The 27,694-nt window shown below is 36.5% G+C and overlaps 2 protein-coding genes across 7 annotated transcripts in view; both read left to right on the top strand.

Moving 5' to 3' along the window:
* Galphas (G protein alpha subunit s) overlaps window positions 1–27,694 on the top strand; it is a 39,232-nt gene that overhangs the window by 5,228 nt on the left and 6,310 nt on the right. For 4 of the 6 annotated variants that reach the window (XM_053761980.1, XM_053761982.2, XM_053761979.2 and 1 more), the window contains 8 exons: window positions 16,165–16,288; window positions 17,418–17,579; window positions 18,441–18,524; window positions 18,933–19,066; window positions 19,842–19,970; window positions 20,325–20,504; window positions 21,024–21,222; window positions 26,912–27,063. In XM_053761980.1, the coding sequence (XP_053617955.1) occupies window positions 16,184–16,288; window positions 17,418–17,579; window positions 18,441–18,524; window positions 18,933–19,066; window positions 19,842–19,970; window positions 20,325–20,504; window positions 21,024–21,222; window positions 26,912–27,058 (1,140 nt within the window). In that variant the 5' untranslated portion in view covers window positions 16,165–16,183 and the 3' untranslated portion in view covers window positions 27,059–27,063. Of the gene's footprint in view, window positions 1–8,008; window positions 8,129–16,164; window positions 16,289–16,866; window positions 17,067–17,417; window positions 17,580–18,440; window positions 18,525–18,932; window positions 19,067–19,841; window positions 19,971–20,324; window positions 20,505–21,023; window positions 21,223–26,911; window positions 27,064–27,694 lie in introns of those variants that run through there. The other 2 variants (XM_053761984.1, XM_053761985.2) reach the window with 2 other exon arrangements.
* LOC135309943 (uncharacterized) lies at window positions 22,303–26,838 on the top strand. The gene has a single exon (XM_064436688.1). The coding sequence runs from the start codon at window positions 22,649–22,651 to the stop codon at window positions 26,339–26,341; it is 3,693 nt and encodes a 1,230-aa protein (XP_064292758.1). The 5' UTR covers window positions 22,303–22,648; the 3' UTR covers window positions 26,342–26,838.

Raw genomic sequence — 27,694 nt, 5'->3', positions numbered from 1 at the left:
TAAAAGTCAAGTCACATGCCTTTGGGCGACTTGAATTAAATCTGACACCAGTGTTAGTAATTAACATACTCGAGAAGAAGAACGAATATTGGTTTAGACTAGACATTAGTCAGCAGTTTTTGAGAATAGCACATTATCAAAGACTATGACTTTGTAATTTATACAAACGATAATTTTTAAACATATACTATCTACTCTCTCAATAATCCCTACTCTATGTTTGCTACTACGGAACCCTTAATGGGCGAGTCCGACCCACACTTGGCCCCTTTTTCAAACTGAAAGCGACCAAGCCCTGCGCGTATTTCAAACAACTAATTACTCAGTGAACCTTTTCTATAAATCATCTCAGCCGGCGTAAGAGGTGAAGCTATATTTAGACTAGGATGTCAATTCTCACGGCGGGCAGCATTTCATTGTTAGCGTTTTTGCGCCAGCGTCTTTATAATCGCTTCAACAGGATAACTCGGACGCAAACTCATTTACTCGTCTACAAAGTTCGTATATTCGAATTTTAAATTGTTTTTTTGAATAAGTTTCCGACTGGTATTTTTTTCTAAGAAAAAAAAATTGTGGGCAATGGGAAACAAGGCACATGGTGATCGATTAGTCAATATGCTCTATTGTTTATTTATGTACTTTGAAATGTCTGTCATTATTGATATAATAATTTTAAAAGTCGGTTGTTTTATGATTTCAAATTTAGATCGTATGGCTCTCTTTATGAGATCCGCAATAAAATAAAAATATTTGAATTACTCAAGTAAATTGAACTAAGTACCATTCTAAGTTAAGACATTTATTCTCAAAAAGAATTACAAAAAAAAAATTCACTTACATGAGAACATACATAATTTAACATAAGTAGTGATACGCGTACATAGACATCGAGAACACAAGTAGTTGTCGCACGGTACCCTCACAAATTTATAAAAATGTCAATCCACTGCACCGCCGGGCGTAGATAGGTAAGTAGATGGCCGGTAAACAAGATGCGTACAAAGATGTACGACTGCGACTCCGTACTAGATGAGACATCGTCGCATCGTGTTTGGAACTGCGTGAGGTTTATGTTTTATGAACATTTAGATATATAAAACCTAACCAAAAAATTATACATGTGTTTAATATTTTTTTTTTTTTTTTTTTTTTTTTTTTTTTTTTTTTTTTTTTTTTTTTTTTTTTTTTTTTTTTTTTTTTTACAATACGCACAAAACTTGATATATATACTTAGATATATACACATATATACATACATATATATACACATTATTTAGCATTTAAGTAATTAGTAATTAGTGGGTTAAAAGTTGTTACTGATGTATTGTTTTAATAGTTTTTTAAATGAATACATTGATTTGGCTTCTTTGATATTTTTAGGAAGTTTATTATATAGTTGCCCTCCTTCGAACAAAATAGTTTTCTTGCCATAATTTGTTCTAGGCGCTCTTAAAACAATGTCATTTGCACTTCTTAATGTCATTTTATGTATCTGCCTTTTTTTTGTAAATTTTATTTCGCTGTGAATATCATTAGTATTTTTCGGATTAAAAGGCATGTAAAATATATGTACGATTGAGTAATATTTAGTAAATTGGTTTCTTTGTATATCTTTTTTGTAGAAGTTAGAAATGGATAGTGAAAAAGCACTTTGACTAATTTGTTTTGAGCTCTTTGGATAACATCTAAATGGGATTTGGCTGCTGTACCCCAGATTTGAATAAGGTAATCAATGTGAGGCTTCACCAGGGCGTTGTAGATACAGTATCGCGTATTTTTAGGTAGGCATTTTACAATTACACGCAAAGCTCCTGTAAGGGATGATAGTTTGGACTTTATCTTTTCTAGATGTGGTTTCCAGGTGAGTTGGTTATCAAGCAGAAGGCCGAGATAAATTTGTTGGTTTGTCTTACTGATAGGTTTTCCATTTATTTTTAGAGGTTGATGATTGTCAATTTTTTTATTTTTAGCTTTAAATATGATGTAGTTGGTTTTCAGAACATTTATTGTCAATAGGTTGAACTGGAACCATTGATTTAATAAGTCAAGATCACTTTGAGCGTCCGAGATCACAGAGTCAATTGAGTTTCCAAAATAAAAAAGACTTGTATCATCAGCGTAAAGCGTGACGTCACCCTTCAAGCCTATTTCATGAATATTATTTATATATATGAGGAATAGCAGTGGACCTAAGATTGATCCCTGCGGAACACCGTATGTGATAGATTTAGCTTGGCTATGTTGGTTTCCAATTCTGACTACTTGACGCCGATTAGATAGGTAAGATTTGAACATACTGAGCGCAGTTCCAGTAATACCTATGGAATTTAACTTTTTTAAAAGTATTTTATGACTTACGGTATCAAAAGCCTTTTTCAGGTCTATGAATACTCCCATGGCTATTTGTTTCTGATCTATATTTGTTTTTATTTTTGTAATTATATCAACCGTTGCAGAAAGCGTATTAGATTTTGGTCTAAAACCGTACTGTTTACTAGATATAATGTTTTTTGTTGCAAGGTAAGATTCAAGACGGTTATATAAGACTTTTTCAAAGATTTTTGACATAGTTGGCAGGACTGAGATAGGGCGGTAATTACTAGGGTCTGTTTTCTTTCCTGTTTTGAATATTGGGGTAACTTTTGCTATCTTTAGACTATCGGGAAATAAGCCCAGTTCCAAACATTTATTTATACTGTTGGTCAAATTTTCCAATATGAGATTTTTTAGACATTTAATTGTTCTTACAGTTAAGCCATCTATGCCCGAGGCAGTGTTACTTTTTAAATTATCTATAATTTTTCCGACTTCTTCAGTTGATGCAGGTGTAAAATTCGAGAGATCGTGCAAGTCTGGGTTCGGAGGGCGGCTAGCAGCGTTAAAGATGTTGTCTTTGTGGTATTTTTGTGGTATTTCATTAGCCAAAGTTTCACCTATTGTAGAAAAATAGTCGTTGAAGAACTCGCACATCTCTTTTTCATCTGTAATGATTCCATTGTCAGATACAAGTTTATTTGGTGAGGTCGTGTTGGAATCTTTTACTTTATTTAGATATAGGCTGTTAATAAGTGTCCACATTTTCGCTGGTTTATTTACACAGTTTTTGAGGGCATTGTGATAGTAGGTTGCTTTTGTTTTCTGAATTTGACTTGTGACTTCTTTTCTTTCTTTGATCAACGCTTCTTGTATTGATTTGTCTTTTGGATATTTTCTATTCATAAGTCCTAGTTCATTTCTTTTATTGATCATGTCCATAATGTTTTGGTTAATCCAATCTTGTCTCGGAGGATTAAGCTTTTTAGTTTTGGTAAATTTACATTTTGATACGCACGAAGTTAAGATCTCTTCTAATTTAGTATATTCCGCATCTGTATTGTTAAAATCCACGCCTTTGACTGTTTCCAGTAGTTTATCATAATTAATTGCTTCATATTGGGTTGATTTAATAGCCGCTGGTATATGTTTATCAATTTCCAAATATATATGTTTGTGGTCTGACAAGTTTGATTCTATAATTGCAAAGTGAAACTTGTTGTTATTTACGTTTGTACATACGTGATCTAATATTGATTTTGTCGAGTCCGTTTCACGAGTAATGTATAATGGATCAATTTTGTTGAGAATGTTGAAACCACTTTCTTCCATAGCATATTTGTAGTCAGCAGATTTTTCGTGACTTAATAAGTCATAGTTAAAATCACCGAAGACAACAGCTCGTTTTTGCTTCTCTAACTGCGACGTGTATTCTTCTAGAAAACTTATGCTATTTGTGCGACCAGGTTTATAAATTGCACCTATGTCTAATGAAAATTTGTCTATGTGTATCCAGAGGTAATGGTTATCATCAACAGTTTTTTCTTCAACGAGGCTGTGTTTCAGCGTGTTATGAGTGAATATGGAAACTCCACCACCCTTTGAGTCGTATCTATGATTATAATAGTGAGTATATTCGGGTATTTGCGCGGTTTTCACATCCTCTTCGGATTTTATCCAGGTCTCAGAGATCACTATAATTTGGATAGTTTCGTGCAGTGATTGTAGAATACACTTTAGCTCGTCCAATTTACCGGCCTTCATTATACTTCGAGCATTTGCGTACAGAAATTTCAGAGATTTTCTATTCATAGTAATGTCGCCATACTTGATGCAGTACTGATGAGAGACGTTGTTTATCTCGTTTTTGCTTGGTAAACTGCTCGTGGCAGTTATTGCTGGTAGTTTTTTGAATTTGCAGGTACGACGATCTTGGGTATGCCTTTGATATATTTGATGATAAGATTGGGTTCACCATTTTTGATACGACGATCGAGTTCTTCTTTAACAATTTTCATGTATGATTGTTGTTGAGGTGTTTGATCGGAGAAGATTTTTATGCCCTCATCTTTAAGGTTTTCTTTCTGCCGAAGTATTTGTAAAGCCTGCTCTTGCGACGTAAAGATAACTTTGATTAGGCGTTTTTTGTCGGTATAGTATTTTCCGAGTCTGAACAATTTCATGGGTTCTGCGCTGTCAGGACAAATAGATTTGATAATGTTACAAACTGCCTTTCGGTCTTGTTCTTGCCTGTCTTTGATGTTATTCGTTGTAGGTTCAGGTACACCTGATATTAAAATGTTTTTGCATCTTATCTGGCGTTCGTTCAGCTCAGCCACTATATTTTCCTGTGTTTGAATTGAGTTATGTGACGTTGGTGCTGGCATTTCTTTCAGACTTGATTCAATGGTGGCAATTTTTTCTTCATTTCTGATATTAGAATTTTTTAAATCTGAAATTTCTATCTTTATACACTTTTGTTCTTCCGCCAGGTGGTCTGTTGCTAATTTCATACTACTGGCTTGTTCCTTAATAATAGATATGTCTTCACATAATTTATTAAAGTTTTCTAATTGTATGCTATTATTTGTCATTAAATGAGACATCATTTCCTGCATTTGGGCTTGCAAACCAGACATTTGCTTCTTCATTTCAGCGAGTTCTGAGTTAGTCTTAGACGTTTCTGTATCCATATGGCCACACTCACAAGGCAGTCTGCGTTTGTTACGAAAGGTGATTTGCGCTGAATCAGAAGATGGAGATGCAGTAGAGAGTTCTGGGAAAGAGCCACATCGGCCAGCGCTTAGGCCACTTCCAGTCGGAGATCGTTGAACACTCATAGTTAATCTTTGTTCCTAGTGCGAGTGGAAGGTGCGTGAGTCAGTCGTAAAGATTACCTGTCCTTTTCGTGCAAGACGCAGTGGCGGCAGCTCGGGAGTCGCTGGTAGTATGTCACTTTAACTGTATTAGACAATTACGGATTTAAATTCCTTTGAGATAAGGTTTATAATTGCGTGCAGTGGATTTATTTATTTGAGGAAAGAATTGTGAACACGTCTGCTCTGTACGCGCATACGGCGGATGTGAAGTAGACGGACAAACAACAATAAATTGTATACATGGTGTCTATGGAATGTTTCCGTTTTTTCTTGATACCACAAAAATATATTATGTTTAAATATTTGAAAATAAATTACAAGATAGATGATTTCTAAGATTCAGCTGTTAATGCAATTTTCTCAGAATTTGTATGGTATGATCCATGCGTACCAAACCCACAAGATAATATTGTTAACATTTTATTGGATTTTCCGCTATATTATCTTTGCTTTTACTTATAAATGCGCCGCCGTCTATATTTAAAATGATAACAATTTTATTTTTAGAACACAACCATCTGTTCTATTTTCAAAGTAACTTCTTAATCAGCATGGAGCATAAACCTAAGTTTCTATAAAGCCTCGAACTAAACAACTATACACACAGAAATCGTTACTTTTGTGGGTTATTTATTGCCACAAATTTAAATAGTTAATTTGTGTTTTGTAACTATCCCACAAGAGAAGAGCTTGCAAATGTGTACTACCTATCTAATGGGATTTTCTGACTATATAAACAATTTTTGTATAAGAATCTAAATTGTCAGTGAAAAAATATTAAAATTGAAAAGTGTCATTCCGGACAGTGTGTCCGTAATATTGTTCGAGTCGTCAGCAACTCTTCTCACAAGGAAGCTCGCCAACCTCCAAGTGGAAGATATAGCGTGCTATGCTTGGGATTACGCTGCTGGAATCTGGACAAAGTCCGAAATACTGAAATCCACAGGCGTACAATACTTCCACTTGTAGCTATTAGATTCTACTAGCTTTTGGCCGCGGCTTTGCTTATTATTAACATTTATTTTTCCTGGATTCAAGGTATGTCCGTCTCGGTACTTTAAATTACGTACGTATGTAAAATTTTGCATATATTTTTCATAGAAAACAAACTTATTTTCGCAGTTATAATACCAGTTATGATTCTTTCCTCAGTAAGAGTGGACATCAATGCGCCCGATGCTAGATGCATCTACAACTGTGTCCTTAATTTTTTCTACATAACTTAGTCAGTTTTTAATGAGGAATTTAATATCGCTTTTTTCCCGCGCTCTGCACAATAGGTATTTTATCGGTCTTGGGCTCCCCAAAGTCGCCCTGTGACTGGGCATTGAGCACTCGCCTGCTTGCCTACCTGACGTCAACTCTCCTTTTGAATGCTATTGTTGCCAAGGCTGTGTCCCTTTGTACGCTCGTACAACATCTACATGAAGGTTGAAAGTGGTCCTATTCCAGGGCGGAACCACGCCCAGTCAGTCCTTACTTCTTTATAAAACAATCTGTTCATTTTACAAGGATGATTGATGAATATTAATTTCTTTGTATGAAGTTACTTCATACAAGGAAATTAATATTTGGGAGCGTATCGAAACCGACATAGGTTAGTGTAACATACCAACCACATGAACTCAATTAATGCTTTCATCGAAATTACTTGTATTGCACATAGCTATTAGTACAGTCACCTGCACAAGTAAGCACATGTTCTGTAAAAATCTGTGCATTAGTCAGATTGAATACAGCTAGAGGTAAACTGAAGATTACCTGAGATTGGAAAATATTTCGTACTCAAGTCGAGCGTTTAGAAGACTGGGCCACCATCGCTTCATTAATTGATGTTCACTCTCACTCTCATCTTAGGGTCAATTTCACGAACGTTTTCAACTGTGCCGCGGGCTCTCATTAGTGTTTATTAAATTGTACCATACACATTATGTAATCAATTTAATTATCCTATTTTATAAATAAGTAAAGTACTGGTACAATGTTAATGTTATGTTTAATTAAAAATAAATTATTCTTTATTCAAAAATAAATGTCGGACACGAATGAGACGCTCACCCCTGAGCGTTTTCGGGTGTTTCTCAGAGCGTTTCGACCGGCTGCGGCCGCGCTGTGTCATTACAATTTTTAAAATTTTAACAAAGACAACAATTAGTTTAATATCTGACTATAAAATCTGTACTGTGGTAGTGTAGATTTTATGAATGATTAATTATGGAAATGATTTCTTCCTCAAGAAAATTGACGGATCGTAATGACAGCGCGGCCGCAGTGGTCGAAACGCTTTGAAGAAAATTTTCCTATACGGGATTTTGAATGGTCCTACTCCAACCCAATTCAAATGCGAAATTCCAATTGGTGGGTTTAGATACCTTATAGCCTGAAAATTTAGCAACAAACTCAACACATAACATCACAGGTAAAAATCCCTCATTCAATTTCTTTTTATACGAAGTACTGTACTGAGCCAGCAAACAGACATGTAGATTACCTGATGGAATGTGGTCACCGCAGCCTATGGATGCTTGCAACACCAGGGGTGTCACACGCGTTGCCCGTCCCGACTGTATTATTTCACGCCCTTTTTGAAAAACTCCAGGTTGTAGTCTAGGGAATAACATGGCACATACTCTGATGTGTAGAGCAGTCATGTATCAATTGAGCTTGACTACGGCAATACCGGTGAATTTGCAACTAATGTACAGCTGGACGTGCTGCCCGCTGTACACTGCAAGGTAATTTGGCGCCGACAATGATTCACTGCAATCAATACGCATGTACATGTAAAATAATGATAGTGAATCGTTTTCGCTGGTATTCCACTCGTGTTTATTAGCCAGTTGTGTCTGTGCTGTGTACCTGTGATTTGTAATTTTGTGATGTGATTTTATTGATGTGCCCCGGCACCGCCTCCCTGGGTAATTCGCGTTAGCTAGGTATGTCCGTGAAATGTTTGGCTCATAAAAATATATAAAAGTAGGGGGAGATAAAATGCATTTTGTATGATAAAATTTATAAAAATCGAGATATGGTTGCAGATGTTGTTCCAAAGCATGCAAAAATACCTGTTGAATTAAAATACGGATTCATAATAAAGCTAAAGCTTACTCTTTAACTAAACTATTTTTGGTCACTATCGTACTTTATAATATTTGAAATTGACCGAATGAGACAAAACATAGGGTATTCATTGTACTCTTAATTAAACTATGATATTCGTATAGTCGACACTTCTGTCGATAATCACAAGTGAGTGTATTTACATTAATGTCTTTCTCAAATTTTATATTAATTTATTAAATATTTGACTGGACTTTTATCCACTTCCCTCTTTAGTACTCCAACTATCTCCACATCAAATATAATCTCAATCCAATGGTCCGTTTTGACGAGAAAGGACAAACGAAAACACTTTCAAACGTTTACATTATCTTTAATTATGTCGACGTATTGATTGAATCCTACAAATTAAATGCGAAAGTTTGTGAGGGCGTATGTATGTTACTCTTTCATGCAAAATCTACTAGGCGGATTGGTATGAAATTTGGTACACGGGTAGAATATAACCTGGAATAACATATATGGTGCGTTTTCTCGAAATTCCCACGTGAGCATAGTCCCGGGACGCAGCTAGTACTATATTACAAAATATCGTCTTAATATCTTAACGTTACGATAACCGAGGGAAATCCCCATGACTAATGAAAAAAGCCCTTATAGTCCTTTGCCCTAGTCATAGTCAGATGATTGTTGGTTATTATAAAATATCCCTTTGTCTTGCATTAAGGAATATATATGTAGCCTGTTGCTGTTCGTAGCCTCGACCCAAATAACTCAAAATTAGTCCTAATTAGCACTGAACTTCTGTGCCTCTTTCCACTATTTTTTATGTGGAGTTGGCACATTATATGTAATACTAGATGTTGCCCGGGGCTTCGCTCCCGTGGGAATTTTGAGATAAAATATTATTATAGCCTGTAGCAATCGTGGATAATGTACATTTCTAATGGTGAAAGAATTTTCAAAATCATTTTAAAAATTCAAATATACAAACTCACAAACGCTTACTTACCTCTTTATAATATCGTTTTATGCGTACATTGGGATTCGGAGCGTCACTACTACGAACGAAGCCAGAAACATGCGAGGTTAAAAAAATGCTTGTAATTAGGCAAAAATCAAGTTAAAAGTTACATAAGTGATAACCCAAGACTTTCCCAATTGCGGTCATAAAAAATGGCGCTCGTATCTGACAGTTTCAATGTGCACGTGTCCCCTGCACTTATGACCGAAAATGTTTATATATGAGTGAAAATGTTTTTAGGCGTAAAAATTTGTTGGAACAGATAGAGTATCCGTCTTGGATCATAGAACATAAAAGAGAATCTCTCTCGTCTGAGCGTTTACCCGGTTGCTTCCCCAGCCATTATCAGCGTCGAATATAAAAGAGAATGTTATCATTTTATGTGCATTCTTCCTTACTACATGCGACTTGGCCTCTTCCACGATCTTCCATTTCACTCTCTTTGTTTATTTTCTTGTAGTAGTTTGTAGCTTTGGTAAACATCATTTAATTTAGAATATGACGTGAAAAAGTGCCTGTGAAGGCCTAATTTCTGAATAAATGATTTGATTTTGATTTTGATTTTGATTCTTGCCCAGCCTCTTCGGGTCTTGTTGAAGACAAGATTTCCATCGCTTCCTCAGTCTACCTCGGAGTCTATGCGATTGCGGAGTCGGAGTCCAATTAGAGATAATTTTAACAGCTCTGGTGTCATCCATTCTTCACAAGTGTCTCGAAGAATCTAACAATATTCGTTTCTTTCTGGACTTACTTATAATATGTAGTTGTTGTGATATAAGAACTATTACTCGCTGTAACTCCTGTCCGTGCTTGGAACTTTATAGATGCATATGAACTTTGCGAGGTTCCGCTGCATTTTTAATGGACTTGTTTAGTTATTAGTATCCACTCTGGAAGCAGAAACTTCCAAGTTTTTTGGAATTATGGAAATAGGGTATGGTGTAGATATTTAAACAACTAAACATAATTTAATATCATTTGATCAAAAAATTCCATTTTACGTGACTCTTTATCATTTAAATTTACAATTTTTAATTATCTTCAAAGTATATTAAGAGTGCTTTTGCTGAAATAGTGACGTCACTTCGACATAACTGTCATATATGTTCCTTGATAAAATTTAGATTATCCATTCACCATTACTTGATATAACAGTCTAAGTATGTATAAAACATCAAATAGGAAACTGTACTAGGGTGTTACTTTTTACAGAAATATAGTTATACAGAAATATAGAACTATAGTTCACAATGAGGTTTCATCTTCGATATCAAGTACCTTGCATTCATTTATAAGAAGTTTGACCATAAATGTGTAGAGATGTGTCGAAAGCGAGTGACGCAACGAAATATCATAATATATTACAAGGTGGTATACTTTTATGACAGGATCGTTTTGAAGATTTCCTTGACGATTAAAATTTAAATGTTGCCATTACCAAAAAGTTCTAGTAAAAAATGGTACATACTACGCTATGTGTGTATGAAAACTTTTATACCAAAATATAAATAATTTTGGCCACGAGTGTTAACTGTCAGCAGATTAAATATAATGCATGGGAAATGCGAAGAAAATTTATCACGGAATGAAAAGCCATTGGGTATTGTTGTATAGAGAACCTAAGAAAGTAGTTTCACTTGAGTTTATCTTATGATTTGAGCAACTTTGAAGTTTAAACGTGTTTTGGCATTTCTTTTCATCAGCATTCGTTACGAAATGCTAGTAGTAGTTTGTTTATTTCAAATGTTAGTAGTTGTTGAAATTATCTATACATATTATAAAACCGTAAATGGACTATGTCTGTAAGTAGGAGATAATAAAGAAAAGTATTTTGGAGTCTTTATGGAATTAACAGAAGCCAATTCATTTTTTTAGAATTGTATAGCGGATGGACTAACTTAAAATCTGGTATAGGTTTCATAGCGATATGTTGCTTAGAACTCGAAATAGTGACAATAATAACTTATTAGCGAACGCAGGAAATAAACGCGGACGAAGTCGCGGGCAAAAAGCTAGTGTAGATTAAAATTTATCGTTACTGACTGTAAAGATCTAATTTTTTAAATAAATGTTTTAAGTTTGAAGTTGCCAACTTAGTTAAAAAGCACTGGCGTCCTTTACACGGCAATGCTTTACATTGTAGATTGAGTTTCGAATATCACTTATGTGTCGGAAGCTATACACGAAAGTCGAGGGTTAGGTATAGATCTAACCCCCGACTTTCGTGCATTTGTCTCTACTTAATCCCTCGTTTGTAGAGAAATATTAAAATATAATGTTTAGAAATAAAAAGAACACTATCTTTTGAAAGAATCTAGTCAGGTGGTGATAATAAAATCTTTCTAGAAATTTCCAGAAAAATAAGGAACGATTCTCGAAGTCCCAATAGGAACATGACAGGGATCAGTGCCCGTCGCCGGCGTTAGAATTTCAATCAGACTCAGTGACATGTTGTCATCATACAAATATAAAGGCTTATGTAACATACATAAGCTATGGGCTCGGAATTGCTAATCCGCGGACTAAATCCATAGTTTGTATTTACATGTATTGCAATGTTACGTGGGGTGTGGTTCCGCCCTAGAATAGCACCACTCCATATCGTCCCGTGGATGGACACAGCCTAGGTCAATCACATGATGTTTATTTTTAGAATAAAACAAAAAACGTAGTAAATTAATTGAAAAACTTTGATATGTGCTTCTATATACGGGGTCTTAGGAAAAGGAAAAACCGCTCACAAAAAGCTTTAATTTATTCTCTCATACATTTTAAGTGGGTAAATTACGAAGAGGACTAGCAAGTTTGGCATTTTGCAACTTTATGCCGAATTAATCTCTATTGCAAAGTCTTACGGATTAAACTTGCGTGTTCCATATTGATCACATAGACTGCTAAAAGGTGTCAAAAATATTACTCACAACAGAATGGCCGGTTAAAGTGACCTATTTTAGCTAAAATTTCCTACAAACTTTTAAAAGCGCCTTTATTAAAGTCTCAGTCTAAAGAATATTGTCTTTCTTCCCGAGTGTGTATAACATTGGTGTCAGATTTTATTCAAGCAGACTAAAGGCATCTCACGTGACTTCCGTGACGGCGGTCGGTGAAGTTTTAATGGTTGTATATTAGATGGTACACATCTTTCATTAATAGATGTTGTGGTGTACACATTTCTTAACTGTTCAGTAACTATGCAAGTGTACAGGTTTCCTCACGATGTTTTCCTTCACCAAAAGCAAGTTCTGTTATGCAATACATGAGTCAGGTTGGTACCTATACAAACTACGAATAGGATTCCAACGAGGGACTTTTCAATCACAGGCGCACCACCGTTTGCCTTTTCCACTGACGCCAAGCCCAAAACAAGAATATTAGGCTTTTGCCTGCGGCTTCGCTTAAATTTCCCACGGTAACAGTTATTTTTCCGGGATGAATGGTCCCTGGAAACCCCATGTCCTACTCCATACTTCAAAATACACATATGCAAAAGTTCAAGAAGATCGGTTGAATAGACACAGCCTAAAGACGAAGAGGTACACATAACACAAAACATACTTTCACATTTACAATATTAGTTAGGATAAGAAAGCTGAGAGCAGTTCAAGTATTCCGTGTTCGCTCCAAGTTGGCAATAAGGTGTACCTAATCATATGTGTTGTTCAACCAGATAGCGAACCAACATTAGAAAAAAAAGAAAAACTAAAAAAGTTTAAATCAAAATAGCTCGCCCGCGATTACAAAAACATTCAACGCAGATCAACTTTACCAAAATCACTTAGCATACGCAGAGACGACAAAAGTCCACGGTATAATGAGGACATTAGCATATTTGTTGCATTACCTGAGAACAATTGCTAACAGAATGGCCCTACAGCTCGCTTGGACGCGACACGGCGTCTTTAGTGATGCGCTTGTTATGTCGATATCGATATTTCCTTATTTCCTGATTTTTAAAAATAAATATATAGAGACAAAGCATACAGATTGAGTGAGTTCTCTTGAACTTACTATGGGGCTAACTCACTCTGCGTTATTATGTAGTAACAAAATGCCGAAAAGCATGTAATGCCGATATCTCGTAATAAAATACACATAATTAATCAAGTAGACTTTTGTATGTGTGTTTTATATTTTGTTGGTGTACGAGTATAATCCGATGTCTATTTATAACATATGTATAGGTACGTATTATAAACTCCCATGTCAATCTTGTACTGACCGGGGATTGAATCCGGGACCTCCGATGAAACCTATCATCTTTACCACATATTTTAATAACTAAAGCATGAAATGCAACGCTTAATATTTGCAATTGCAGTTTTTCTACCTAGACAAAAATAGCGTGAAAATGAAAGAGTTTGTATTCGGTTTGTTAAAATGTAAATAAACGAATTTTATCGACATTCGAATCCCACACATTAACATTCCTATGCGTAACTAAAGCAAGTCAATCGTAGTTTACACCGCACACCTGTTGAATTCTGATGAATGAAAGTACGTGTTACAACTATCGATACATCGACGATGTATCGCTGATACATCGATGACACATCCCTCGGCTAGACGCCGGGAGGTCGGCAAAGCATTCAGTATTCAAACATTCAAGTGATCGAATGAATGTGAATTATGACTACAATAGGTGAGTGATAATTCTCTCGATTTTTAAATAAGTAATATCGTGTTATGCATGTCGGGCAAGAAAGTGGTGATGTCCTCCTTAAAGTGTCAATGAACGCCGAACCTTTTAGAATTTATGTGGGCTTGTGTGAGCGGATGTGGTTGTCAAATACAAAATTTGTTTTAAAAGTCCTATTGTATGTCGTAAATGCCTCTAGCCTATGGAATGATAGGTGTAAAAAATCGTAACTAAGCTGATGATGATTGATATGATATGATTTTATGCGATTTTCCTTAAACAGCTGATAGGTACAGCTTCCTTTACAGAGGCTGTGTAGTCGGCATCGCATCAACTCTTCCTATAAAAGCGAAAGAAATAGCAATAATTCGACGTAGCAAGAAGTCTTGGCCACACACATTGCCACTTCCCAACAACACACATGTAAAAGCACAGCATTAAAAAATATTTAGCAGTAGAATTAATGGAACGACTTCTTCGCCGCTTGCAATTATTTGCAAGCAGTTGTTAAACTTTGTTTTATGTAATTTTTTGCCAGTCCATAGAAGAGATATTCCCAGTTTTATCAGCAGCTGTGAAGTGCCGTGACTCGGATTCCTGGACCCGCTTTCCCATTATTTCTTCTCCACTTCACAAGATCTTCGAAATCCTTAAATTGTCAGACCATTGGCACGCATATCATCCTCGACGATATCAAGCCAACACTTGATGGCTTTGCTTCTTCTGCCAGGACCAAGTGGAAGGGGTATACGTAGGCATTACTTTCCTACATATGCTATACAACTGGCTTACACAATATAATTTATTATGAAATAAATATATATTTAACGTGGAACCCAAATTAGCAGTGGTCTATTATTAACGTAATTATTCGTCTCCACAGAGGATTTTGTGTCAGTTTATATCAGGCTTTAGAGTAACAAAAGTCTATTTTGGGCGAAACAGATTTTATTTTAGGACCGTAAATTTTTTGCGTTGTTAAATTTATTCGCAACAGCCAGTAAATAATCTTTGTTCCACTTTATTTACTGGCTGCGCTACAGGATTGCGTTGCGGATTTCCGGGGATAAATAGTACCCTATTTGCTATTTCAGGATATATTTTACCCATGTACCTAATTTCATGGAAATCCGTCTAGTAGATTTAGCCTGAATGAGCAACAGACATCCAAACTTTCGCATTTATAATATTAGTGGAATATTGGTGCTGGTGTGTGAAGTGGGATGGCATATGAACACATTATGGTTGACTGGTAGATAATGCAGTATGCATATGGCGTTAAGTTCAAAATTATTTTAATCATAGAACAATATTATTTGTAGTCCATCATTTGTTCACAATTTTTTGTAATTATCTGCATTAATTTTTTTATAATATTGTAAGGGCGAAAGTTTGTTCGTATATTTGTTTCTTCAAACGGACGGATGATTCTATGAATTTTGGTATTGGGGTAGCGGATCTGATACCTTGGATTAATACATAAGGTAGGCACTGTTTACCCCACTAACAGTCTAAGTCATTGTCACGATAGGATATGAAAGGACCGATATCAAATAAAGCAATACCAAAGATAAAATTTACCATAAAAAGGGTTGTTATTTATTTTCTGGTTGCGGACTTCAGTATCCGCCAGACTGATTTTTTTTTTTATTCTATAATCATTTTACCGGGGCAAAATGATCGTAGAATGAGAGACGACTGGGAGATTCCCCGAGACTATTTTTAGGTGTGTAGGTTAACCTGGCAACCTTATTTTGTGCTGTGATTGTGGCTATTGTCTTATTATTTAGATGGTTATTCGATTTGGTTTATTTTTATTTGAAGAGGTAGTATCTCTTGTCGACATAAAAATAAATTATTTTCTCGACTTAATTGCGACGTGCATTCCGCTTAAATTATAATAATTGGCACGAAGTCACTTGTTGAAATAAATTAGGCTGCGTACAAAGGCATTCCACAAATAAGTTGGTTCCATTACTATTAGATCTGGCCATACGTCTCAATTAGGTCTAGGGGTTATTATACTGTGCCATATTTCGAAATAAAATTCGTTAAAACTATAATTTTGAAACTCTTCTCATTATATAGGTGTAAGGCTATCAACCTGTCACTATATAATCTCAATTCCTACAATAAACCCACCATGAAGCTGAATGTGACCTTCGATTTTCGCAACTTTTGGCTCTGTCTACCCCGTAAGACGTGATACTGCATGTATATATATATATTGATTTTGTGGTTGTTCGTTCCAGGTGGGCAGCGTGGTCGGCCATGGGGTGTTTCGGCTCACCTGGCGGCAAGAGCGGCGAGGACGACCGCAAGAACCAGAAGCGGCGCAGCGATGCCATCACCCGCCAGCTGCAGAAGGACAAGCAGGTGAGGCAGACAGAGTTAGAGAGAGACAGCACGGTGTTTGAGCTCTGTGGGTATCTTAGTCGGGGAAGCTCAAGACAAGGTGATCGGGTAAAATCCTGGAAAGTCAAGGAAAACTTGTAATGGTTACACACAACTGGGACCAACGGCTTTAAGTGTCAAATAAAATATACTTGCTGAAAATTTAAAAGCAATGTTCTGGAAATTTTAAAAAATGGTCAGGGAAAGGTCAAGAATTTTTTTAACATTTGTGAACAGGATACCCTGTGAATGCCCTTATTATGCGTTTTACGCGTTTGTCGTATAGAATTACTCTTTCCTTTCATGACAATTCGTTGCCCCATGAGCATGTTCTCGTCAGAGGACAACCTGTTCATGTTAGTAAAGGATATGACCGAGTCTGTCGGCCATGTCGCCTATCACTCTCAGGAAATGCCCGGCTTTGCCAATAAGTGTCTAATTACTCACAACGCATGTCAGGTCCAACGATCTGTTGTCATTGGCCAATGATTTGGCACGACTGGTCGATGTCAACTACAAAAGTACAAATTATATATTTTGCGCCATTTGACAGTCTATAGGAAAGTTTATAATTATGTTATGGAATTAGTATAATAAATAGTCTTAAATATTGTTTGACGTGTTCAGAATAGTGTGGTGTCCTCTCAGACAAAATTTAAAAAAAAATTGGGTTAAAAAAAAATAACTCTGTTGGCTCTGCTCTAGGGTCATGAATAGTGTGACTTAAAAAAACTGTTATATTTTATCTGTCTCTTAAATTGTATGGTGTGCTGTAACAAAAGAGTTTATTGATTAATTCATCCAAACTCATATTTTCACAGCTAACTTCGAAACTATCTTTAACGACCTCTATAGGATAAAGATTAAAGGTCATCATGCCAGACTATTACACTGGAGGTCCCGGGTTCGATCCCCTGTCAAGTCTAGGAGGAAAATGATCTCTTTGATTGAGATTGTCATGGATCGTGGTTGTTTCTCTATACATATTTGTATTGTGTATGTTATAAAATATAGTATGTATATATAGCCATAACACGAAGTCTGGAACTTACTTTAGGGCTAAATCAATCTGTGTGGTTTGTCCATATATATTATTTATTTGTATCCCCAGCTGTATCGTGCGACTCACCGGCTGTTACTCCTCGGCGCCGGCGAGTCGGGCAAGTCCACGATCGTGAAGCAGATGCGGATCCTGCACGTGAACGGATTCTCGGACAAGGAGCGCCGCGAGAAGATCGAGGACATCAAGAAGAACATTCGAGACGCTATACTTGTGAGTACAATTTGATACATCCATACTATCCATGATAATCAAATTCATGCTAAAGCGAAACAGCCGCCAGCGTCGACAATGCAGTCAGGGTTGTCACAAACTATATAGTTGTGACAACCAGATACACCAAATACAGTATCATGTCTTTCATATGAAAGACATGATACTGTATAAAATAAAAAAGCGTTTATTGACAGTTTCTAGAAGTACATTATAAAAGTGCACCGCCGGGTGTCCATCCCTCAGCTGACCCGCCAACGAACTAGGCGTTAGCCTGTATCTCGCTTGGCAAGCAGCATCGTGGATGTTCCGGCAGTACAAACATATATTTGTAAGAGAAACTTAAAAATATAAACTATTAAAATATGGTGCAATAATTCCCTTTCTAGAATTATAAATCTGTGCATTGGGAATGCGTATTAATTAATTTTTATTTTCCAAAAGTTACAACCGTTCATTTAGCTCCCCATATATCGTGTTTAGGAGACGTCCCCTCCCCGTACCTCTCACCAAAATTATCGCCCCCTTTTGCATTCGCGTTCAAATTCTACTGTGACACGAAGTAAATAGGTCGGTCAGCTGTGCTAATACTATAAATGCGAAAATGTGTCTACCTGTCTGTCACGCTTTCACGATTAAACTGCTGTGTTAATTTTTATGAAATTTCTAAAATCTAAATATTTTATTTGTTACAAATGTTGTAAAGCAACTTGTATATTTTTCAAAGTTTGTATAGATTGTTTATAGTAAAAGTTTATTATAAACAAATAGATCAAGCTACACCCTTTTTAAAAACTATCTATCAACCAAATATTGTTGGAGATTTGTAAATGATAGTAAAGAAGGGTGTTATGATTTCAGACAATCACGGGCGCAATGAGCACACTCACTCCGCCCATACCACTGGAGAAGCCGGAGAACAAGGCGCGAGTTGATTATATACAGGTTTGTATCTCTGCGGACCAGTAGTCCTGTGGTTAGGACGTCTGTGAACCGATATGGTTCCCGGTTCGAGCTCTACTCATACCACATGAACTTGTATAACAATATTATTCACATATATTAGTTTCAATAGATCACTACTTGCTTTTCTGTGAGTTGGTTTAATACTCCTAGTATAGATATAACATGCATTGAAGTCCTTGACCGTAGAGGTGACGTGCTTCAGTTTTATATACATGATGGGATTATAGCGCGAGCCGTAACTAAAGCGCTATGACAAGGCCGAGTCAAAAAGTTTTATTTCTTGAGCATTTGACAAATTCAAAGAGATATGGACTTTGGATCTTATGACATTGGGCTCTGACAAGCAGACATGGTATATATGTATATGAGTGGTGAATGTTATGGTAGGACGTGGCGTCGCAGCCAGACTTCGACTACCCGCCGGAGTTCTACTCGCACACGGAGGCGCTGTGGAAGGACCAGGGCGTGCAACGCACCTACGAGCGCAGCAACGAGTACCAGCTCATCGACTGCGCTAAATAGTACGTATATTATATTATTTATTTCGTTAGATGAGATATCATAACTGTTAAATAGTGAACGCAAACATTTCTTATTTAATAACTTGCAACATTTTTTTATATAATGGCAACATTGTTGGTGTTCTATGTTCCCGCCATTCTTTCTGTCATTAAAGCGTCGTATAATTGTAACTGCTAAATCTTTTCTTTTTATTTGAGTAATAAACATATATAATTGATGAAAATCTTCTCCTTTATAAGGTACAGCACTAAATTCAAATGTGGTACTCATTTGAATTCGTTGAAACATTAAAAAAAACATTTAACTTTTGCACTACTAAAATAGATTGTATCGCGATTGGACTAGATCTCAAAATGACCACCTCGCCGATCGGTACACAATATTGATGTTAGACTAATTAGATGATATGACTATGTAGCCTTTAGACTAAATACGTTTACGTTTCACGTATATGTTTCAACGAGTAACACTTGTTAAACATACACAATATAACATCAAAATTGTAGCTTTTTAGTTTAGTCACAGATTACATAATACCCCAGTAGTTTAGTTTACGTTTTCCTCTTGACAGCGATTGTCCACTTCATTCGTTGCTCTCGTTTCCAACTTGGTTGTGGAAATTTATAGAATTTGCGTTGACCGTTCTTACAATTGAATACGCAGCAGGTTTCGTGATTATACATTAAATCGACCACATTGACCACAAATTAAGTGGAATAACTATATGATGTACCTATGTAGTTATACCGCTTAATGTGTCCGTTGTCGTTCCAGCTTCCTGGACCAGGTGCACATAATAAAGCAGCCGAACTACACGCCCACGGAGCAGGACATACTACGCTGCCGCGTGCTCACCTCCGGCATCTTCGAGACGCAGTTCGTCGTCGACAAAGTCAATTTCCAGTGAGTTTTCTGTGTTATCCCGCTAATATTATAGAGGCGACAGTTTGTGATCGTGTTTGTTGTTTCGTCACGCTCTCGGTCGGCTATAATTTAATTTCACGGTTTTGAGCAAAAAAATAAATTCACAGACGAAGATTTCAGTTCAACCTTTTCTGTTATCCTCTCTAAATATCCAAAGGTTGGCTAGAAGAGATTGCTTAGCAATAAGCCCGCCATTGGTCCATATGTATATGCTATTGTATTATTTTGTATTGATACTGTTTTTATGGGCAATAAAGATATTTTGTATTGTATTGTGTGCTTTAGAGCTTAAAATCTATCGAACAAAATGAGAAGTGAAAATTATTTATTTAGTATGTTCGACGTGGGCGGCCAACGCGATGAGCGTCGCAAATGGATCCAATGCTTCAACGACGTGACCGCCATCATATTCGTGACCGCCTGCTCCTCGTACAACATGGTGCTGCGTGAGGACCCCACGCAGAACCGGCTCCGGGAGTCGCTCGACCTCTTCAAGAGCATATGGAACAACAGGTCTGATGCGTGCTACGCGATTATAGTTTGTATTGCTAGTGTTGTAAGTGCTGTAAATGAGTAACTCGCTCTATTCAAGGGTTTACAAATTTGAAGTCAGATTTTCATTGACAGATTACACAAAAAAAATATAAGGGTCAAATAGTGTTTAATTATGTTCTAGTATGCACTGTACGATCTGACAAGTGACTATTCTAAATTAAAATCGGAATAGCTATATTGATAATGTTGGTCAACAGTTCAATAGTTTTTAATGTTGGTAAACGAATTCGAAATTTAAAGTTTTTGCATTTATTTAGAAATCAGACCTTCACGAGCTACACGTTAAAAATTTAACAATAGTAATATAATAGTATATTACTCGAATTACTTTTTGAAAATGTGTTATATATTTTATTGTTTCTTTTCGAGTTCGTTCGCATTGCCAACACTTGCTATTGTCTTAGATTGATTGAATTGAAGTAGGCCAAAGGTGTACAGGTCGGATACCTATATACCGAGTATACACACGCCCCGCAGATGGCTGCGCACGATCTCGGTGATCCTGTTCCTGAACAAGCAGGACCTGCTGGCGGAGAAGGTGCTGGCGGGCAAGTCGCGGCTGGAGGAGTACTTCGCGGAGTTCGCGCGCTACAGCACGCCGCCCGACGCCGCGCCCGACGCGCGCGACCACGCCGACGTCGCGCGCGCCAAGTACTTCATCCGCGACGAGTTCCTGGTACTCACTCGACCACTACACTCGACACACACTGTTAATATGGGGTCATGTATATCAAAATATTTCCTACACAACGAGTTTGTGTTCTTTTATTTTTGTTTGCGTCTGAACCGCCAGTTCTATGTTAATATTAAAGCCCTTCGTATGCGATACAAGTTTCTAGTATGTTGTTTATTTGTTAACATTGTTCCTGATTTTGAAAATGGAATCCATATTGACATCATGTGAGAGTGGTGTTTTGAATATGGAACATTCTTGAACCTGTTACTGAACATGGCGTTTTAAATTTAGAACGATTTATACCCGTTTCAAAAAATTATAAGTTACTTATGTATTGTTTTAGAAATGAATTTACATTTTTGAAACAAATACCAAAGAATGCGCGTTATTTTTACCAACATCGTTGTTTAAACGCCAATATTTAAGCTGAATATGTGTGTCAACTTCACAATCGGCCTTCGACCAACTATTGCGACATGTCTCAATCACTAGCGACAATTACGAGGTTTGCTGGAATCTATTGAATAATAGATACAATAATAAAAGATACATTGCTAATACAGTTTTAAAGAGGTTTATGAGTCAAAGAACTATATTCACTGAATCTGCAACTGCATTAAAAGAGTTATTGGATACCAGCAACGAGTGTATTAACGCTCTTAAAAATTTAGGGCTATCAACTGATGCGTGGGACTTGATCGTAATATATATTTTAAGTTTGAAGCTGGATAATGAGTCGCGTAAAATGTGGGAGACTAAAGTCAGTGAGTCTCAGGATGATTTACCAACCTACAAACAGTTTGCAGATTTTTTGCAACAAAGATTTAGATCGTTGGAGTTTTTAGATAATAAATCTTCCAAAAACATTGTAAAGGCTAGGGTTTTACATGTAACTGAATCGGTTGAGTGCCCGTTCTGCACCGAGAATCATAAGTTGTTGAATTGTAAGAAATTTAGCAAGGAAGATACAGATGCACGCCGTAATTTCGTTCAATCTCAGAAATTATGTTTCAACTGTTTTGGACAAAATCACACTGTGTATACATGTCGCGCACCATCTAAGTGTAGAATTGGCCATCGAAAACATCACTCGTTGCTTCACATTAGGAATACACCGTCAACAGCGAGTAATGTATGTCAGGTACCAAGTGAAGGAAATTCTTCAGAATTAAATAAAGAAAAAGAAAAACCAGATGAACCGTGTAAAAATATTATTTCTTGTCATATTAGTGCCCAAAGTCACGTTTTACTAGCGACGGCTTTGGTAAGAGCTATATCACAATCAGGCATATGCGTAACTTTACGGTCTCTTTTAGACCAAGGTTCTCAATCTTCGTTCATAACTGAGGCAGCTGTACAGCTACTTGGTTTGTCGAAGAAGCAATGCAAGAGTTACGTGTCGGGTTTAGGAGGTGACCAAGATTCTATGGTGACGTCAAAATATGTCGTCTATTTTAAAATTCAATCACTGATAAACCCTAGTTTTGTGATGCAAGTTAAGGCCCATGTACTGAAAAGTATCACCACATTGCTGCCTGACAAGGAAATTGCAGTGCAGGGGTGGTCAAACATGCCAGTGTTAAAATTGGCAGACCCAACTTTCAACACACCTAATAAAGTTGATATACTTTTAGGAGCAGAAGTATACTGTCAAATTATAGAAGAAGGCTTTATTAGGAGTGGCCCAGAGATGCCAGTAGCCCAAAATACTAAATTGGGATGGATTTTATCTGGAAAGGTGTCAACAACGGGTTATGGAAATACTAAAAGTTTTCATACTACTGTTCGACGCATGCATGCAGTAGGAGAAAATAGTCTATTGCAAAAATTTTGGGAACTGGAAGAAGAACCAAAATTGAGTGAAGAAAGAAAATGGTCAGATGAAGAACAGAAGTGTGAAAAGATATTCATAAGCACGACAACAAGAGATTCTGAAGGAAGATATGTCGTCAAGCTCCCTTTTCGGAGTGAAGATCCGCAATGTCAATATGGTAATACATTGGCTATTGCTTTAAAAAGATTTGAATATCTTGAAAAAAGATTATCAAGAAATCTTGAATTGAAAAAACAATATACAAATGTAATTAATGAATATGTTGAGTTAGGTCACATGGAGATAATTCCTGATATTGATATAAAACCAACATTTGTATATTTGCCTCATCATGCGGTGGTGAGAGAAGATAAGACAACAACAAAAGTAAGAGTTGTTTTTGATGCTTCGTGCCCTGGAAAAAATGGAGTGTCTCTGAATAGTGAGTTGATGATAGGTCCAAAATTACAACCGGACTTACGTCATATTATTATGCGTTGGCGTATGCATCCAATTTGTCTTTGCTCTGATATTGTAAAAATGTACAGACAGATCAAAGTTACTGAAAAAGATGCAAATTTTCAGTGCATTGTTTGGCGTGAAAATCCGGAAGATAATGTGAAACATTTACGCAATTTAAGGGTTACGTTTGGAACTGCATCAGCTCCTTATTTAGCTGTTCGGGCTTTACAACAAGCTGCTAAGGATGAAGCAGAACATTTTCCGAACACTTATCAAAAGGTGTTGGATGATTTTTATATGGATGACTTGTTGTCTGGTTGCGAAAATATAGAAGAAGGAGAAAAGTTATATAAAGAAATGAAAGAATTGTTATGCAGGGCTGGGTTTGAGCTCCAAAAATGGACGAGTAACAGTAAAAAATTGATGGAAACTATAAATGAAAAGCAATTAAATGAAAAGATCAATTTAAAAGTTGATGCTGTTATCAAAATATTAGGTCTCAGATGGAATCAAGAATCTGATAATTTCGAATATTCTGTAAAGATTCCATTTTCTGACGTATCTATCACTAAACGCAAGGTTATATCAGAGATTGCTAAGCTATTTGATCCATTGGGTTGGTTGGCACCTGCAATTATTGTTACTAAAATATTTATACAAAAATTATGGATATCAGGGATTGGTTGGGATGATTTATTGCCTGAAAATCTATTAAAAGAATGGATTTCATATCGTAACGAACTTTTATTGCTGCAAGATGTTACAATACCCAGATGGATGAATACTTATCGTAGTGATAAACAACGAGAGCTTCATGGGTTTTGTGATGCTTCAAATGAAGCTTATGCAGCTGTAGTTTATATGCGTGCAGTCGATAAAGAAGGCAATGTAGCAGTTCATTTAATAACATCCAAAACCAAGGTTGCTCCAATCAAACAGGTTTGTATTCCTCGGTTAGAATTATGTGGAGCTGTTCTGCTGTCTAGACTATTGCAAGAAGTTTCGACAGTTTTGGATATACGCAAGGAAAATATTTATGCATACACGGATTCTACTGTGGTTCTAGCATGGTTAGGTTCTTATCCCGGTAAATGGAAAACATTTATTGCAAACCGTGTTTCTGAAATTTTATCAACTATGGATAGAAAGCAATGGATTCATGTAAAATCTCTTGAGAATCCCGCTGATATTGCATCACGCGGCGTTAAACCTTCAGAAATGAAGAATGCTACGATGTGGTTTACTGGTCCATGTTGGCTGAAAGAAAAGCGTGTTATTAGTAAAAATGTAGATGAAACATTTGATACAGATATAGAAAAAAAGGTCTGTCATGTTGAAGTTAATATAGGAGAAGAAATTAATAAAGTTGAAAGTAAGATTATTAACAAGTTTTCGTCTTTAAGAAGGTTAGTCAGAGTAATAAGTTACTGTAGACGATTTCGTAAAATAAGAAGTGTTACTGAAAAATGGTTAACAAGTGACGAATTGAGAGAGTCATTAAATATATGCATAAAAATAGTGCAAGGTGAAGGTTTCAAGACAGAATTAAAGGATTTGAGAAAAATAGGATTTGTAAATAAAAAAAGTAAACTTACTGCTTTGAACCCGTTTCTAGATGACACTGGAATTTTAAGAGTTGGTGGACGCTTAGAAAGAGCTCAATTAAATGTATCTGCTAAGCATCCAATTATTTTACCTGATAAATCCCATTTCTCTTCTTTGATTATTGCGGATGCTCATGAAAAAACGATGCATGGTGGACCGCAGCTCACTCTTAATTATCTAAGGTCTCGATATTGGATATTAAATGCAAAAAATAATGTCAAGGCATTTATTAGAAAATGTGTCACGTGTATACGTTATGCAGCGAGCACACGAGATCAACTTATGGGGCAGTTGCCAAATGCAAGAGTGGAGATGTGTAGACCTTTTTATAGAACTGGTGTAGATTATGCTGGTCCTATAAATATTCGTGTGTCCAAGGGAAGAGGAAATAAGTCGTATAAGGGTTACGTGTGTTTGTTTGTATGTATGGCTACACGCGCAGTGCACCTAGAAGCAGTAAGTGATATGACAAGTAGCGGATTTTTAGCAGCTTTCAGACGTTTTGTTGCTAGACGTGGCTATTGTGCTGATTTATATAGCGATAATGGCACTAATTTCATAGGTGCTGCTAAAGAATTACAGGTGTTGTTTTTAAGCGAGAAGTCTAATTTTATAAATGAAGTAGGTGAGGCTTTAGCAAATGATAATACAAAATTTCATCTGATTCCCCCACGGGCTCCTAATTTTGGAGGGTTGTGGGAAGCAGGGATAAAATCTACTAAATATCATTTAAAAAGAGTGATCGGACAGTCTACTCTTACTTATGAAGAGTTGAGCACAGTCCTCACTCAGATTGAAGCGTGTCTCAATTCAAGACCAATTTCGCAATTAAGTACCAATCCTCATGATCCGTTTCCTCTTACTCCTGGTCATTTCTTGGTTGGAGAACCGTTGTTACTTGTGCCTGATGTGAATTATGAACAATCGAATATTAGTAGTCTTAAAAGATGGCAATTCACACAACGTATGGTGCAAGACTTTTGGAGAAGATGGTCCCAGGAATATTTAATACAATTTCTGAATAGGTATCGTTGGGCTTATCAAAAGCCAGAACCTAATATAGGTGATATAGTTCTTGTCAAAGAAGACGGTTTGCCACCGGGAAAATGGTTATTTGGCTTGATTGTGCAGAAATTTCCGGGAATGGACGGTATTACACGTGTAGTAAATATTAAATGTAAGGATTCTGTTATAAAAAGGGCAGTTAGTAAGCTTTGTGTTCTTCCTGTCACAGAATAAGAGGTTTTTTTTTATTATTTAGTTGTGAATTAGTGTTCATTGTTATGTTTTGTTTATGTTTCAGTGAGTAAAATGACTTATTAAAAAGTCATTATTTAGTTATAGCATTTGATGTTGTTATCTTTTTTAAGTAAGTTGTAATAATTTTCACTCACCATGTGATTGTGATTAGATTACAGTCCACTTTGTTTATCCATACTCATTTCATGGTGGGTGGTATCATAATTTTGAGTTATTTTAATTATGGACATTCTGTCCATGGTGGGCGGAATGTTTAAACGCCAATATTTAAGCTGAATATGTGTGTCACTAGATGGCGATATCCAGTTTTAGAACGCGATATCGTGTGTCGCTCATGAAATTATATAGTGCTTCAAAATATATAAAGTTTTTTTGGCTTAACTTTTTGATCATTACACGGTTGTCACAATTCTGAAGTTTATATTTCTGTTGGACCTCACGTGTATTTTTGACAATCAGCCGATTGTTCAATCGTTCTTTAATTACATAGCAAATGAAAAAAAAATTTTAATCTATATCGATTACTAATTTAGCACTATTCGCCCGCAGCGCATAAGCACAGCCAGCGGCGACGGCAAGCACTACTGCTACCCGCACTTCACGTGCGCGGTCGACACTGAGAACATCAAGCGCGTGTTCAACGACTGTCGGGACATCATCCAGCGCATGCATCTGCGGCAGTACGAGCTGCTCTAACACAGGTACAGGCTACTGCTGCCCTCACTTCAGGTGCCGGCGCGCACCGCGAACATAAATCGTGTCAACGACTGTCTAAACATAATTTTTTAAAATAAAATAACACGAATTCTCACTTCTATGCAACACATATTACGTAGATCTTCGTTTTACACATTATTAATTCTAACAAGCATGCTGCTATGTATAGCAGCATGCTTCTTAAAGACCTGTATTATTAAAGACCTGTACGCAAGACCTTCGGTCTTGCCGACCTAGACTGCAAGTTGACTGTAAGAGATTTAATCTATCGCAAGTTGTACATGTGCGAATTCCTTCCTATATTTACACCTACAATTCCATAGGCTTGTTGAATTGCAAGCCATGTAACAAAACGAAATTTGGGCTTTCATGTCATATCCGCCCACACCTGCGGAACTGAAGTTGAAATGGTTCGCCGTCGACGAACTCGTCAATGGAGGACGTCATCATCATCATCTTTCTTGTGTTAATTTTAATTAATGTCCTTACTAGCTGCGCCCCGGAGCTTCGCTCCCGTGAGAATTTCGGAATAAAAAGTACCCTTATGTGTTATTCGAGGTTCTTTTTTACCCATTTACCGAATTTCATAACAATCCGTCCAGTAGATTTTGCATG

Source organism: Plodia interpunctella, chromosome 22 (genome assembly GCF_027563975.2).
Source record: "Plodia interpunctella isolate USDA-ARS_2022_Savannah chromosome 22, ilPloInte3.2, whole genome shotgun sequence".
NCBI classification, from domain to species: domain Eukaryota; kingdom Metazoa; phylum Arthropoda; class Insecta; order Lepidoptera; family Pyralidae; genus Plodia; species Plodia interpunctella.
The sequence above is the reverse complement of the archived record's forward strand: the minus strand, read 5'-3'. Positions and strand labels throughout refer to the sequence as shown.

What these genes read in the sequence shown, in the direction of transcription:
- LOC135309943 (XM_064436688.1), top strand. Translation starts at nt 22,649, where the DNA reads ATGGTGACGTCAAAATATGTCGTCTATTTTAAAATTCAATCACTGATA.